Consider the following 13,918-nt stretch of genomic DNA (forward strand, 5'->3'; position numbering starts at 1 on the left):
TTAAATGCAGTAAAGACACTCACGCTTGAAGGAAACAACACACTCTGATTTTATTAATGCATTGAGTGTGGCTTATATAAGCCTAGGAGAATAACAGAATGGATAAACTGAATGAAATGTATCTGCATATTTTGTGGTAAACAAAACCACGTTGTATGCCAACTAACCAATAAAAGCGGAACAGTACGGACTGGTTCTATAAACTTAAAACAATAAAACTAATGAAGTCACGTGACATTATTGACAAACTTTACCAAACATGATCAAAGCTTAAAATAAGAATTTTGGCAACCATTTTATCAACATAATTAACGAATCTATATTATTCTTTTTACGTAGATGTTGAGAAAAGATAGAAATGCAAAGCACAAAAATCTTAATTCGAACTCAGAGTAACAAAATGTTTACATCAACGTTGGGACACCAAGCCAAGGATAAGGATCAAGAAATCTATGAACTAAATATTCCATGACTGTATGCTAATGGAGAGCCAAAAGTTCTTAAATAAATATGACCCAAAAACAAACAATCTAAGGTTCTAAAACAGAGAGCCAAAAGATATTGCAAATTTTGAAATAAGTCTAAAATATTTCCATGAGGTTTTGGGATACACCTTTAAAACTTAACTGAGGTTAAGAAAATCATGTCTTCTAAAAGGTCTTTTATCAATTTCTTCCAATAAACAAGTAACTGACATTTTCACGAAATCGTTATCTCTCATTATTTACGAACATCTACATTTCAGGCATCTATTTCCAGCTTGAGGGGTTGATATATAAACTATACCTCTGCTCCTACACTAACGATCTTTTGTTTGGTCCAGTGCTCTTCTCTTCAACTTAAGCGCGGGCCTTTTAGCTTAGTGGTTTGCTACTGTTTAAGTTTGTTAGTCTAGCTTGTTCATTATTTCTTTAATAACAACAATCACATCATTTTATTTTTTATGGATGTATATGGTAATCGTAATATAGGACCTTGATCGGTTACTACTTACTAGCTTTGTTGACCTTTGCATGGGACCACGATACCACAACAAAAATTATTGAAATTACTGACATAATTTTACCAAGAAAAATAAATCTTCATAATGAATTTTATCAACAAATTTTAAATTTTAATTATCGTTGAATATATCTATTAGTAATGCATATTTTATTTAATGGAAAAATTGGTTAATAAATTCGTCGGTAAAACATATTCTATTTATTGAAGGAAAAATTTCTTGATAAATATGTAGGTAATACATATTTTATTTACTCGATAAATCAATAGATAATACATATTTCATTTACCAAAAGAAAATTTCATCCGTTAAAAAATCGAGAAATTTCCCACCTACTCTTTCTCTCTCTCTCATTCTAGGCCTATTTCTCTTCTCGTTTTACATACTCAAACTTCACTTTTTCTCTATTTTCAAAACCCTCTTCATCTTCTTTTCTCTTTCGTGAGGGTAGTCCTCATCTTTCCCATTTTTTCCATCTCAACTTAGATCACCACAACTACATATCTCTTTGACGTCCCTCCATCTTCGTTGAGCCAAGTCGTCGTCTCCATCGCCACTTACGTCGTCGAGTTTGGGGTATTCTGCTCCATCTTCTTTTTCTCTAACACATGCAAGGGCGCAATCATTGTCGTCGTGCCATGCACTCCCTCCATTGCGCATCATCGTTGGACAGTGATGGATTTAAAGCTAGCCAAATCCCTTTATTCTTTTTTCTCTTTTTGCTTTGTGTTTGTGGTGAAGTGATTTGCTAGTTGAATATAATTTTGTGTAGGTTACAAAATTGTATGAAATTGTTGTATTGGTAATTGGGTGATAATAAAATTATGGAACAAACAAAACATGATAATGAATAAAAGTTGGATGATGAAATTTTGTGCATAAAATTGTATGAATCTATATAACATTCGTTTGTAATGTATTCGCTTTTGTAGATTGGAAAAAATAAAGGAAAGAAGAGGGGATAGAGGAAGAAGATGAACTAAATCGCGATATTTATCCATGGATTCACTGACATATTTTTTCGTCAGTTACTAACAGATATTTTTTATAGTTATCAACGAATATTTCTGTTGATAATTACCGGCGAATATATTTGTCAGTAAATATTATCAAAGAATTTTGATATGTCTTAATCTATAAAAAAAAAGTCATTATTAACAAATATTTAATTTTTTTGACGGATTTTGACTATCAATAATACCTGTTTTTCTTGTAGTAACACGTGGTTACATACCATCCAAGTAAATAAGGTAGTACTAATTGAGGGAAGAAAGAAAAGGTTGTGTCTTGAACTGTAAAATAATTTAAACTACGTTTTCAAGCCTAAGTAATTGCCGGTGAAGGATGCTAAGTGTAAATATAATAAGATAAAAAAATTGGTGAGAAGGTTCATATCTCTACGTCACAATTGGTATGATCTGATTTTAGGTTGAGACGAATTGGATTAGATGACATAAAAATAAGAAAAGGACATGGCATGGACGTGGTATAAATTAGTTTTCGTGATTTCTAGTCCCTATTTTATTAGAAGAAACATATAAAACAAAATATTCTGAATTTTATTGTTACATTCCTCTAATAAACAATATTATATAAATAAGTAGGGTAACTATTTAGTGTTTAGCTCTTCGATCCCATAAATAACTGGATTATTTTACTTTTCAAATTTGTAACTAAGTTGATACAGGACTTCGTTTGTTTAATAAATTCTTTATGTGGTCAACTTAGTTGAATATGATCACTTTTTTATAGTTTTTTTCAAAATTTATTAGAATAAATAATGATAACAACTCCAAAACTTCAAAAACTTCTGTTTATATATATTTTTTTCATCTTACCACGATTTAGGTTACCACAATATATATATATATATATATATATATATATATATATATATATATATATATCAACTTTTTAAATGATTAAAAAATTTATCTTTATAATTATTAGGATTCTGCCTTCCAAATGCCAAACAAACATTGTAAATTGTTTTAGTCGTTATCATCTTTTATGTATCATAACTTAATATATCACTTTCTATTACAAGAAAAATAAAAATTAATTTCTTAAGGTTTATTTAGTTTACTCTAACATGAAGAAAAAAATGTTTTTTTTTCTGAAAAAAAACATTATGTGAATTTATTTTTAATTTTCTAATAAAAAAATATTTTTATTTGTGTCGAAGTGGAGTCCGTTTAATATTAGACCTTAATAGAATAACTCTAACACAATGCAAAATGCTAAGAATTCGTGCCTATTGTTGCTGATAAAATAATAATCGTGTTCCATTTATCACAATGAATAAGAATCATATTTTTGTTATCAACAAAAAATTAATTAATTAATATAGTAGAGCATTGGGGAGTGTTATTATCCTTTTACAAAAGAATATGATAGTCGCATACATTAGGGATGCAAGAAATCTAACATTATGAGCCTCAACAAAATAACAAAACGACTAAACCATTGCCCACTCTGGATACGGATAAAAAGTGCAGAGAGACTAACATCGTAACCTTAAAATAAATTTCAAACCGTTGCATATCATAAATACAATACAAAAGAACCGTAGATTATTAATCCAGAGTTTCTTTTCCACTTTCTATATAAATCTCTCCCATAAGTCTTTTTTATTCATATTGACATTCATAAATTTCATCACATCTATCTTTTCCATTCACGTTCACACGTTAAAATAATGTATTTAATTTATATTTCTTTATTTAACCTAGCTTAGAAAAATGAATAGGTATTCAAACTTAAGAAGTTATTTTAAGTTGAAATTTTGAATGCAAATTGGGTCGCATTGAGAGAAAGAGTTTATATATCTTTCAGATTTGATGATTTTATCACAAATACCTTTTTCATAAATTGTAGTCCTTGAAATATTATGGTTTGTTGCTCCTGCAAAACGTAGTTTATTTATTCTGTTATATAGAATTTGATTACTGTGACATTCCAAAAATACAGTCAGCACTATAGATTCAGAAAAATCACATTTAATAATAATTCAGTACAGTTTTTCACTAAAAACAAAAGCCAAGCCGTACTCCTTACAACACGAATCACAATCTGAAGTCGAACGCACAAATAAAAACTTGACCGAACGGTTTACACAGAACAATTACCGAACGGTCGAAAATAATCTTAAAAGAAAACAAGAGATGGTCGAACGACCACTTAGTTCAACAAAATACAATGCTGGTCGAGCGGTCTCACTGCTCGATCTTCACTTCGGCATCAACCAGGTTCTCTTCGTTTAACGCATCTTCCAAACGTTCATCTCCCTCTGCTCACATCCACACGGATGATCATTGCAATGACAAGACGGACGTACAAATACAATGGACAACACAAGGAAAACGAAAGGGTAAGCTTATATAATTTAACTCATGCATCAACATAGAATTTCAAGTAAACAATTCATCATACATGCATATTTCAACATACATATTCATTACATAACAACCCACTTAAACGTACTCACTAAATAAAACTCAACACGACTGACTGTCCGGACTGTATGAAATCTGCGTAGTTACAGGCGTTCGCGCACCCGGGTGGTGTGGTAACTGGCATCCTCATCAGCTGCCACCCGAGGTTAGTACGTCCGTCCAAAGTACCTCTAAGGACGACGACCTCCTGCCGTTCCCACGCATGACGTGCGCCCTCTACTTGAGGACAAGCACTCACGGAACATCAGGATCGAACAGCCAGCATTAACTTCCCACAGTCATACTTTACGAATCTCAATAATCAAATTCTGAGTCGTTCCTCCCCGGAACGCTCTTTCAAAAATCATAACTTTCCATTCATCTCATATACTCTTCATCATTCATTTTTCATCATGTATTCATATTTTCATTTCATCTCATAAACTATTCATCATTCATTATTCATCATTCCATCATCATTTTCATCATTCTTAAGAAAACCATCAAAACGAACGTTCTGTCCCCAATAAAACCGAGGACGAACGCTGTGAGCGAGACCAAAGGACGCTCGTTCGAATCAGAGTACGAACGGCTGAATTTCAATGACGTTCGCTGGCTGAATTTCAAATGTACACTGTTCATTTGGACGAACGTGAATGGCTATTTGGACGAACGTGGAATCAGTTAAATGAACGGACGCTCGTGAATTTTAAATCAATAACCGAACGTGGCAAATCTGAAGTTGGACGTACGCTTTTTCAATAAAACAAAACACCATTTTTTTGAGCGAGCGCTCAGTGTAAGACCGAGCCTCATTTTTAGGACGAACGCTCCTTTCTAAACCGAGCACCATTAGGACGAACGCTCAAGGTGAGCACCAATTAAAGCGAACGTTCGGTATGAGACCGAACACCAATTAGGACGAGCGCTCATCATAAAAACCGAGCACCCTAAAGGACGAACGCTCAATCAGAGTATTTTGACACGAGGACGCTCGTCCTCCACTAGATTACTATTTAAATGAGAGAATCAACATTTCACTGTTACTTACTGGAAAACCGAACGGTCAATGACCGTGCAGTAGGAACGTACATATTTATGGGAAATTCTCTTACAATCCATTCTCATTCCAGTTCATATCATCATTAACTTTCACATTTCATACGACTTATATCACGTAAATTCATATATTTCATTTTACCAAATTAACGAACGTTCATGCATCTCAAGCACATTAACATCATACATTATATTCATCCAGCAAATAACGATCGTTCAAACATTTCATACGTATCATACATCATGCATTAATTTCATGCAGTAAATTAACGAACGTTCATACTAGGCACACCACATGAATTAAATCAAATAAGCTTCCCTTACCTGGAAAATGGCGAACGTTCACAGACGTACACAATTACACCTTTCCACTATAAATCCCCCGCTCGTCAACGCTCGTCCAAACCAAGCTACAATGGATGAACGCATGAGCAACGCATGAGCGAACGCTCGTCAGGCTAAAGAAAACGAGCGTTCAAATCAACTTGAACGAACGTTCTGTCTAGTCTTGGACGAACGTCCAATTTGAAACCAAATTGGACGAACGTCCAATTTGAAACCAAATTGGACGAACGCGATTCTGCAGAATCTGCAGAATCGCAGGTTTTCCAGAAAACCAGAAAACCTCCATTTTTAACTCTAAAGCTTTTAGATTTCTACAAAAACAGTAAGATTAACTAATCAAAACGAAAAATCTAGCACCCCTTACCTCTTGAAGACTTCCTTTGTGAATTCTTTGAGTCTAACTCTTCCAAAACTTGCAGCTCCAAGCAATTCCACCAAGCTTTGAACTTCTCCTTCTCTCACAAAAATGGCAGCAAGGTAGCAAGGCTTCTTCTCCATTTCAGAAACCAGTACCTCCTTTTATCTTTCAAGCTTGCATGGTGCCAAACACAAGAGTATCACGGACGTTTTCTTGCTCCCCACTTCCAAAAAGACAACTCTCGTGACTTCCTAATTGCTTCCCGTGACCTCTCCTTCATTTATCTTCAGCACATTTTCTTCAATCAACGCTCCTTCTTTGTTGCCCACTGGAACGAGAATGTGTGTGTGGGTCATGCTCTGATACATTCTTTTCCCGCATTCCATGCTCCAATATTTTAATAAAATGTACTCAGCTTCAATACAGTTTTGTCTCTAGTGACTTCATTCAATTAATTAATCACCACATTGTACATGGAGGAGGGCCCTCCATTCTTATCAGCGTGCCATCTTCTTCCATTCATCACCACCGTAGCTTCATTTGTCAAGTTTCTATCATGACACCACTTCATCTTCCTTGCTTCACCGTGCAATCACGTTGCAGCTGGTCCCAAACGTCCCAGTTCTCTGCTTGCTGGACATGCTTGTTGGACATGCTTTCTGCTGCCTTCATCCGTGACCCTCTCTGTACTCTGCTGGAGCTGCTTCAACACATCCCCATCATTCTCCAAAATAAGTGGCAAGTGGTGGCTGTTGTTCACTCTCTATCTCTCGGTAGCTTCTCCTTCCTCAATGCCACTGCCGCCATGCCGAGATGTCACGGCCACTCTTCTCCATTTGATCTTCTTTCTTGAAGAATTCCAAGCAAATGTGGCAGCCGTGAGTTTTACTCTGTAGCAGCAAGAATGTTTCTCTCAAACCATTTGCAAATCATGTTCCCTCGTGAAGCCCTTCCCTACCATACCAATCATCAAAGGACGCCCCCACCACACCAATTATTAGCATACCCTTGATCCATACACCATCTTCACGTGAATCAGCTGTCCACATGAGGCCCACCTCCACTACATTTCTTTTGTAAAAGAATACGAGGTCCTTACAATTACAGAGACTCTCCTTTTGTAGCAAAGATCAGAAGAATATTTACCTTTTGGTAAGAATTATCCATAAAGTCATAAAATAAATAATTTTACGGATTGAACTAAATCTATAACAATCATTCTATCAAACTAAACCACCCACTTTTATTAAGTGCACAAATGACATGACGATATGAAAGAAACATCCACATACAGGAAAGGAAAGACAAACATTCAGACTTGTTACATTAGGAAAGGAAACATGCTTCCAATCCTAATGTTACATTAAAGAGAAAGAAAACAAAAGTTGGAAATGAAAGCCTTATTGAATGTGACGAGGCGAAAGCCTTATTGAGAGCCTCATTGAGTGTGACGAGGCTAAGGTGGTTGATGCATGAGAGTGAAGGCTAGTTTAGCTCACAGGCAAAATGCCTCGAAGAACTGGCCAACCATCAAGGATAGGCCTGACATCACCGACAAGAGTGTCATCAGTTTTACCTGGGGTGAAATTGATTCTCACATACTTATCTCCTTTGAAAAGGTAAGCTTCAGGTTCCTTATGAGAAGCAAAACACGCATCAATTCCACTTTCAAAGACGGTACCTTTCAGGACAGGAAAGCCATCACCTATGTTGCGAATGTTGCCAACAAGCTGCTTCGAATCATAGGCTATGCGAACATACTTATTGCCCTTGAATAAGTAAACTTCTTTTCCTCTGGTTGATCTAAATGCAGAGTCTATGCCATCAGCAAACACCGTGTCTCTGAGCACAGGAAACATTTCAGCAATTGTGGTAGGACCTGCGAGTATCTTGTCATTTGTTGTACCTGGAGCATAGTCTATGTAGGCACAGAGGTTGCCGGAGAACACATATGCTTCACTCGCTTCAGTGTCAAAGGAACAGTCTATTCCAGCTTCTGCAAATGGAGTTCCTGCAAGTGATGGAAAACCACTACTAATCGAACGCAGATTAGTCAAAATCTTATCTTCTGTTTGCCCGGGAGTGTAATGCAACCGCACATACTTGTTCTTGGCGAAGAAATACACTTCATATTCTCTTGATGAACGAAATGCAGCATCGATGTAAGGACGGCTTGACATGTTTCTTAACACAGAAGAGAGAGTAAGGTAGGTATAAAGAGTGCAAGAGAGAGATAGATTTGATTTCGGGATGCTTACATTCCTCTGCATGGCACCTATTTATACTGTTGGAGTGAGAATCCTTACTCAGTATTGGAAACTGCCACGAATACACTTAGCTGTACGCAAAGCACGTGACAAGTATCATCTATCATGTAAAAACAAACCAGCCTTGTAAATGTTATCGGCGCTGCATGTCCTTTCTGTTGGCTTCATCTAACTTTATTATTGTAATATTAAATGGCAAACGTGTTGAGATTTTTTTATGCTTTTAATCGTTCTGAGGGGGATAATGTTAAAGCGAGGGGTAACACGTAACCTTAAAAGCCACTAAATTGAAACACGTAAGAAGATGTTATCTAAATTGTGCATGTGCTTTTGTCATTACATAAACAAATGTTATGAGCTTCTTGTCTTCTGAACTCTTATCTCAGCTTCCAATATATTAATACTTTACCGTATTATTTAAACCGTTTACTGTTTGCCTCATCACATAAACACGATGAGTTGTTGTTCTTTTCATCTACCACTGCATATTTATATATATTTCAAATTAACCGTGTTTTACAGTCAATTGGAAACTTTGAATGGTTAGATATAAAGTTATAGAAAAGACCGACATAAATAAACCTAAAACTGCTAATTGGTACACCTATACTCAATAATGATGTGGCTCCATTGCTTCTACGATATGATAGTTTAATTAATAATTTATAATCAATTATTGCATAACAATATTATATATCAAACTATTGAAAGAAATATCCAATGTTGAACAATGCAATAGTATATTTCACGTCCCATGCGTTTTACAGCTGAATTATATTATAATTAGTCGTCGATCAAAACGCTAAGTAAGAGTAAAGCACGGGGTATGCAATTACTTTAAATATTATTTACATAATATAACAATTTCCTAGTTCACATGTGTATATTTTACAAACGTCTTTATTATTTTATTCTATGGTAGTTCTCATTGCTAATTGTATTGTATGACTACACGGTCATACGATAAAATCGACTGTATCATTAGAAAAGCTCGATCGGTCAAATAATCACAATTCACATCAATCGAGCGGCGAGAAGGATGGAAGACCAAGCGGATGCTCTCTAACATCATTCCTAAACACCACATCAAATCAAGATTACGGTTAAATATTACGTAGTGAATTTTTGGCCATGATTGAGTCGTGATTAGAATTTCACTAATCTAAGGTCCATCTCGAAACCTATAAAAGTCAAAAGTAATAAGGTAGGTGAATTTGTTTATTGTGAATTTAAGACTTCATTCTAACTAGATCAAATTAATTATTATAACTTAAGTGTCAAAGTGGCTTTCATAGGTATTCCGAACAATTTGGAACGCGAATAAAAAAAGATTTTGGATAAAGACACATAGGATTGTCTAATCTATCTTGAAATAAAACGTGAAGACGTGTTTTGTAGAAATTCTTAACCCTACATTCGAAACAGCAATAATACATTCTGTGGTAGAAAATGAATACAAAATAAGGTAAAGATGGAAATTTTAAAATGTAAGGAAGGGATTAGATTGAGATCGAACCTCGTAAAAAAACAAAACAAAACTACAAAACTCATTGTCTAACTTTGACACTATTCTTCAACTTTGTAATGTAGTAGTTAAACCTGCTATGCATAACAACAACCATGGTAGACGAACTAATACTGAGATGTTCTACCGTTTATAACTTTTTATATCTATCTCACATTCACTTTTCCACCATTCATCTCTTTTTTCTTTATTTATATTAATTTTTACTTAATTAAATGATTATATTATCCTTAAAAAGTAAATATAAAGTGATTGTATTGAGTGTATAATGAAAGTTGATAATTAACTCTTTTTATTGTACTACGAGTGGAAGGACATGTTAGACTCATGCGTTTTTATTTTTTTTATTCTTAACAAAAATTTATTAAATTGTAAAATTATTATTATTAAAAATAATTATAAAAATGAATCGTTTGTATAATTTTTTGTTATTAAATATAATTTTGTATGAATAATTATTTGAAATGAAAAAAAAAGTTATTAAAAAAGATAAAAAGGTCAAGTAATTATTTTAATTTATTTATAAAATAATTAAATTAAGATTAATTGTAAGGGTAAGGATGAAAATATGATTATTTTACTTTAAAATAATTGTTATTTAAAAGGCAAAATTGGAAGAAAAATGTAATCTCTATATAGGTATAAATAAAAAATTATAATTATAATTGATGTGTTATAGAATATTTTATTATTAAGTTTACATCTATACATATACTTTAAATTGAATTATTTAAAAATTTAATTTAAATAAATACTTGCACGAGTTTAAAATCTTTTAAATCATGTACATATATTTTTTTCTCGTTCAATTTTTAAAATATAGATAATAATTATAAAATCTAGTAAATTATGGAGAGTGTTACTCATTCGAGCACCCCAAATGCTTTTACATCTCTCTACTATTTTCTTTTATTTTAAAAATACATACACTTTTCCATTATTCTCAACAATCTCTCTCTTTTTTTCTGTGCATAAATGGAAGCCATCCTCACTTTAACTCCACCTTCTCACCATTACAATCACCACTTATTCATTTACCATAAGCATTTTCGTTTCATTTTCTATGCTTTTGCGCCTTAGAATACACCAATCTTCACTTTTCCTAACATTAATGTTTCCTCCCTATCAATCACTTTCATTGTTTAATTTCTTGATCAAGCACCCGTTTTGAAAGACTTGGTATGTTAACAAGTCTAATGAACAAAAGAAACACTTAAACAAATAAGGTGCTCTTTTGTGTTTAGTTAGGATTGTAGAATTGAAACACTAACAGTCGCAAGCACATCACAAAAGGCAGTGGCATCTGTGGCCTACCCCACTTTCTGGTTAATGTATTGCCACGAAAAGGTAAACCTATAGCACATCATGTTCAAAAAATATACAAAATTCTTAGTGCTACCGAAATGTCAAAAACTCTGTCTCTCTCGTTGCTTCATAATTAATTATACTATATACATGTAATTTATTTTTTCACATAACTAGGAAATGGTTATGTGAAATTGCCATGTTCCATCAATAGAAAGAGAGAAAAAGAGAGATAGTTGAGAATAGTGAAGAGATGTAAGGTATTTTTAAAATAAAAAAAATAGTAAAATTTGGGGTGGTGAACGGAGCAACACCCAGGCCTGAAATTTTAAAGAGCCATACGGGCTTCGATCATAGCCCATTCCGTTTTTGTTTTTCAAAACCGAGCATTCTTTTAGGACAGAAACATATGTGGGTTTTGGCCCATTCGTATCGCTCATCACAACACATGTTCCTTTCTTTATAATTGCAATTCAACAAAACCCTAACTCCAAGCCTTCACTCCTCCTTTCATCACTTCGGCAGTCACAGAATCCTCGTAGCCGAAAATGGTGAGTTTCCATTGACCAACCCTTTAACACTTTCTATCTACCTTGCGTATTTCTGCATCTGGGTTTTATGGTTTTGATGAAAAAAATGTTTCTTTGTTTTTCTTTTCGGATCTCTGTCGCAGCCATTCAAGAGGTACGTTGAGATTGGAAGGGTTGCTCAGATCAACTACGGCAAAGAGTATGGGAGGCTAGTAGTCATTGTCGACGTCATTGACCAGAACAGAGTATGTCCTTTTGTTTTTCTTTCTTTAATTTGGTGTTTTTTGGTTGGATTAGATTCATGGAGTGCGTGCCCTAATGTTTATTTTGGTTTTTTGTGAGGTTTGGCGTAAAAAAAAAAAAAGCTCTATTCTTTGATCTTGGTGTTGATAAATTTCGGCTTGAATTTCGTTGCTGGAATATATGTTCTGATCCGTGGATTTAGGTTTTTTGCTTTGTTGAGGTTGTTTGTTCTGCATAGTTTTATGTTGGGTCGCAAGGCTTTCGCTATTTTGTGCCTCAGAGCTTCAACTGAATTTAGGGTCTTGGTATCAATTTAGTATTCGATAATGCCAAATTCTACCGAAGGGGTTAGAGTCTTTTACCCTGTTAGTTTGATGGATGATTTATTCTTGGTTGTTTTATTTCTATCTCTTTTGTTAAGTTTATTTATCTTTTTAATTGTATTTAAACTCTGGGTCATAGCACTTAAGGCTTTGTTGTATATTGTATTTTTGTAGCATCAACTAAATTTGGAGTCTTTGTATCCGTTTGGTTTGTGAGAATATACAATATCAACTTCCTTTTAAGAGTAGTTAGAACAGTCAAGCCTGCTGGTAACTTTAATGTGTGCATTTTAATTGGATCATATAGGCTTTGTATATCTGTGTTTGAGTAGCGTCAACTAAATGAAAGAATGTGCTATCTTTTTGGTTCTTGTTATCAATTTGGCATGAAATAGAATCAAAGGCCATTAAGATAAATTGGATGTGCTTTTTACAGCTTTTAGATATTGGACTTTGAAATATTAGCATAACTTTCCTTCATGTGTTGATAGGCTCTTGTGGATGCTCCCGATATGGTGAGGTCCCAAGTGAACTTCAAGAGGCTGTCACTCACTGACATTAAGATTGATATCAAGAGGGTCCCAAAGAAGAAGGATCTCATTCAAGCCATGGACGCCGCTGGTTGGTACTCATTTTTTAGGGCAATTTTTTATTAAATTGAAAGCATTCCTTTTGTTGATGAGTTTGTTTCCTTACTGAACAGATGTTAAGAACAGGTGGGAGAAAAGTTCATGGGGCAGAAAACTGATTGTGCAAAAGAGAAGGGCATCCCTCAATGACTTTGACAGGTTCAAGATTATGTTGGCAAAGATCAAGGTTGGTTTCATCCTACATCTCTATTCTCACACTTTTAGTTTTGGTATTACTCTTCTAATATCAAATGGCTTTTATGTATAAGAAAAGCCAGGAGCCTGTTCTAGTGCGTTGACATATGATGATGTAGTGGTTTTATGTTTTGGCTTTGAAGTTAACTTACAATTTTTTTATTTTCAACTTCTGCAGAGGGCAGCAGTTGTTAGGCAAGAGCTTGCCAAGCTGAAAAAGAGTGCTTCTTAGACCTAATTTCATGTGCAATTTCCAAATTTTGCTATGAATTTCTTTCTTAGTTTACTTTTATTACATGAGTTTTTATTATGTATCATTGACAGATTTCCTAGAAATGTTTATTTTTGAGATCTTGTGTTACTGATGAATTGATGCCAGTTCTCCCAAATCTCATGGTTAGAATGAGGTTTGCCTCTTTTTGCTTTTGCTTTTTGTTTGCACTTGTTTGATTATTGGTTTTTTGACATTTGATTAAAAAATCTTGTGCTACAATGCAAATGTAAGCAGGAACTTCTTTTAATTTTCTCATTAGTATTTTCTCTTGTATCGTTCTAAATTTTCATGTCTCTGTTTTCCTTGGTAATTAGATATTCATGATTGTGGTATCTAGAACGAGCTTTGTAGAAGTTAAGCTTGATTGATTCAAAATTATATTTTTTTACCAAAATTTTCAATTATTCAATATTTCCAACCATCAAAAT

At 34.0% G+C, this 13,918-nt stretch overlaps 2 protein-coding genes across 3 annotated transcripts; one reads left to right on the forward strand and one right to left on the reverse strand.

Moving 5' to 3' along the window:
• Positions 1-7,417: 7,417 nt before the first annotated feature.
• On the reverse strand, positions 7,418-8,466 carry LOC108325984 (albumin-2-like). The gene has a single exon (XM_017559171.2). It carries the CDS (start codon positions 8,377-8,379, stop codon positions 7,690-7,692), a length of 690 nt encoding a protein of 229 aa, XP_017414660.1. The 5' UTR covers positions 8,380-8,466; the 3' UTR covers positions 7,418-7,689.
• Positions 8,467-11,688: 3,222 nt separating this feature from the next.
• LOC108324925 (probable 60S ribosomal protein L14) lies at positions 11,689-13,605 on the forward strand. Of its 2 annotated transcripts, XM_017557876.2 has the most exons (5): positions 11,690-11,847; positions 11,970-12,071; positions 12,884-13,013; positions 13,096-13,208; positions 13,395-13,605. In XM_017557876.2, the coding sequence occupies exons 1-5, from the start codon at positions 11,845-11,847 to the stop codon at positions 13,446-13,448; spliced, it is 402 nt and encodes a 133-aa protein (XP_017413365.1). In that variant the 5' UTR covers positions 11,690-11,844; the 3' UTR covers positions 13,449-13,605. The 2 variants fall into 2 exon arrangements, with proteins under 2 accessions (XP_052730663.1, XP_017413365.1); XM_052874703.1 differs by having other exon boundaries at positions 11,689-11,847; positions 13,096-13,605.
• Positions 13,606-13,918: the final 313 nt, after the last annotated feature.

This window comes from Vigna angularis, chromosome 3 (genome assembly GCF_016808095.1).
Source record: "Vigna angularis cultivar LongXiaoDou No.4 chromosome 3, ASM1680809v1, whole genome shotgun sequence".
NCBI lineage: Eukaryota > Viridiplantae > Streptophyta > Magnoliopsida > Fabales > Fabaceae > Vigna > Vigna angularis.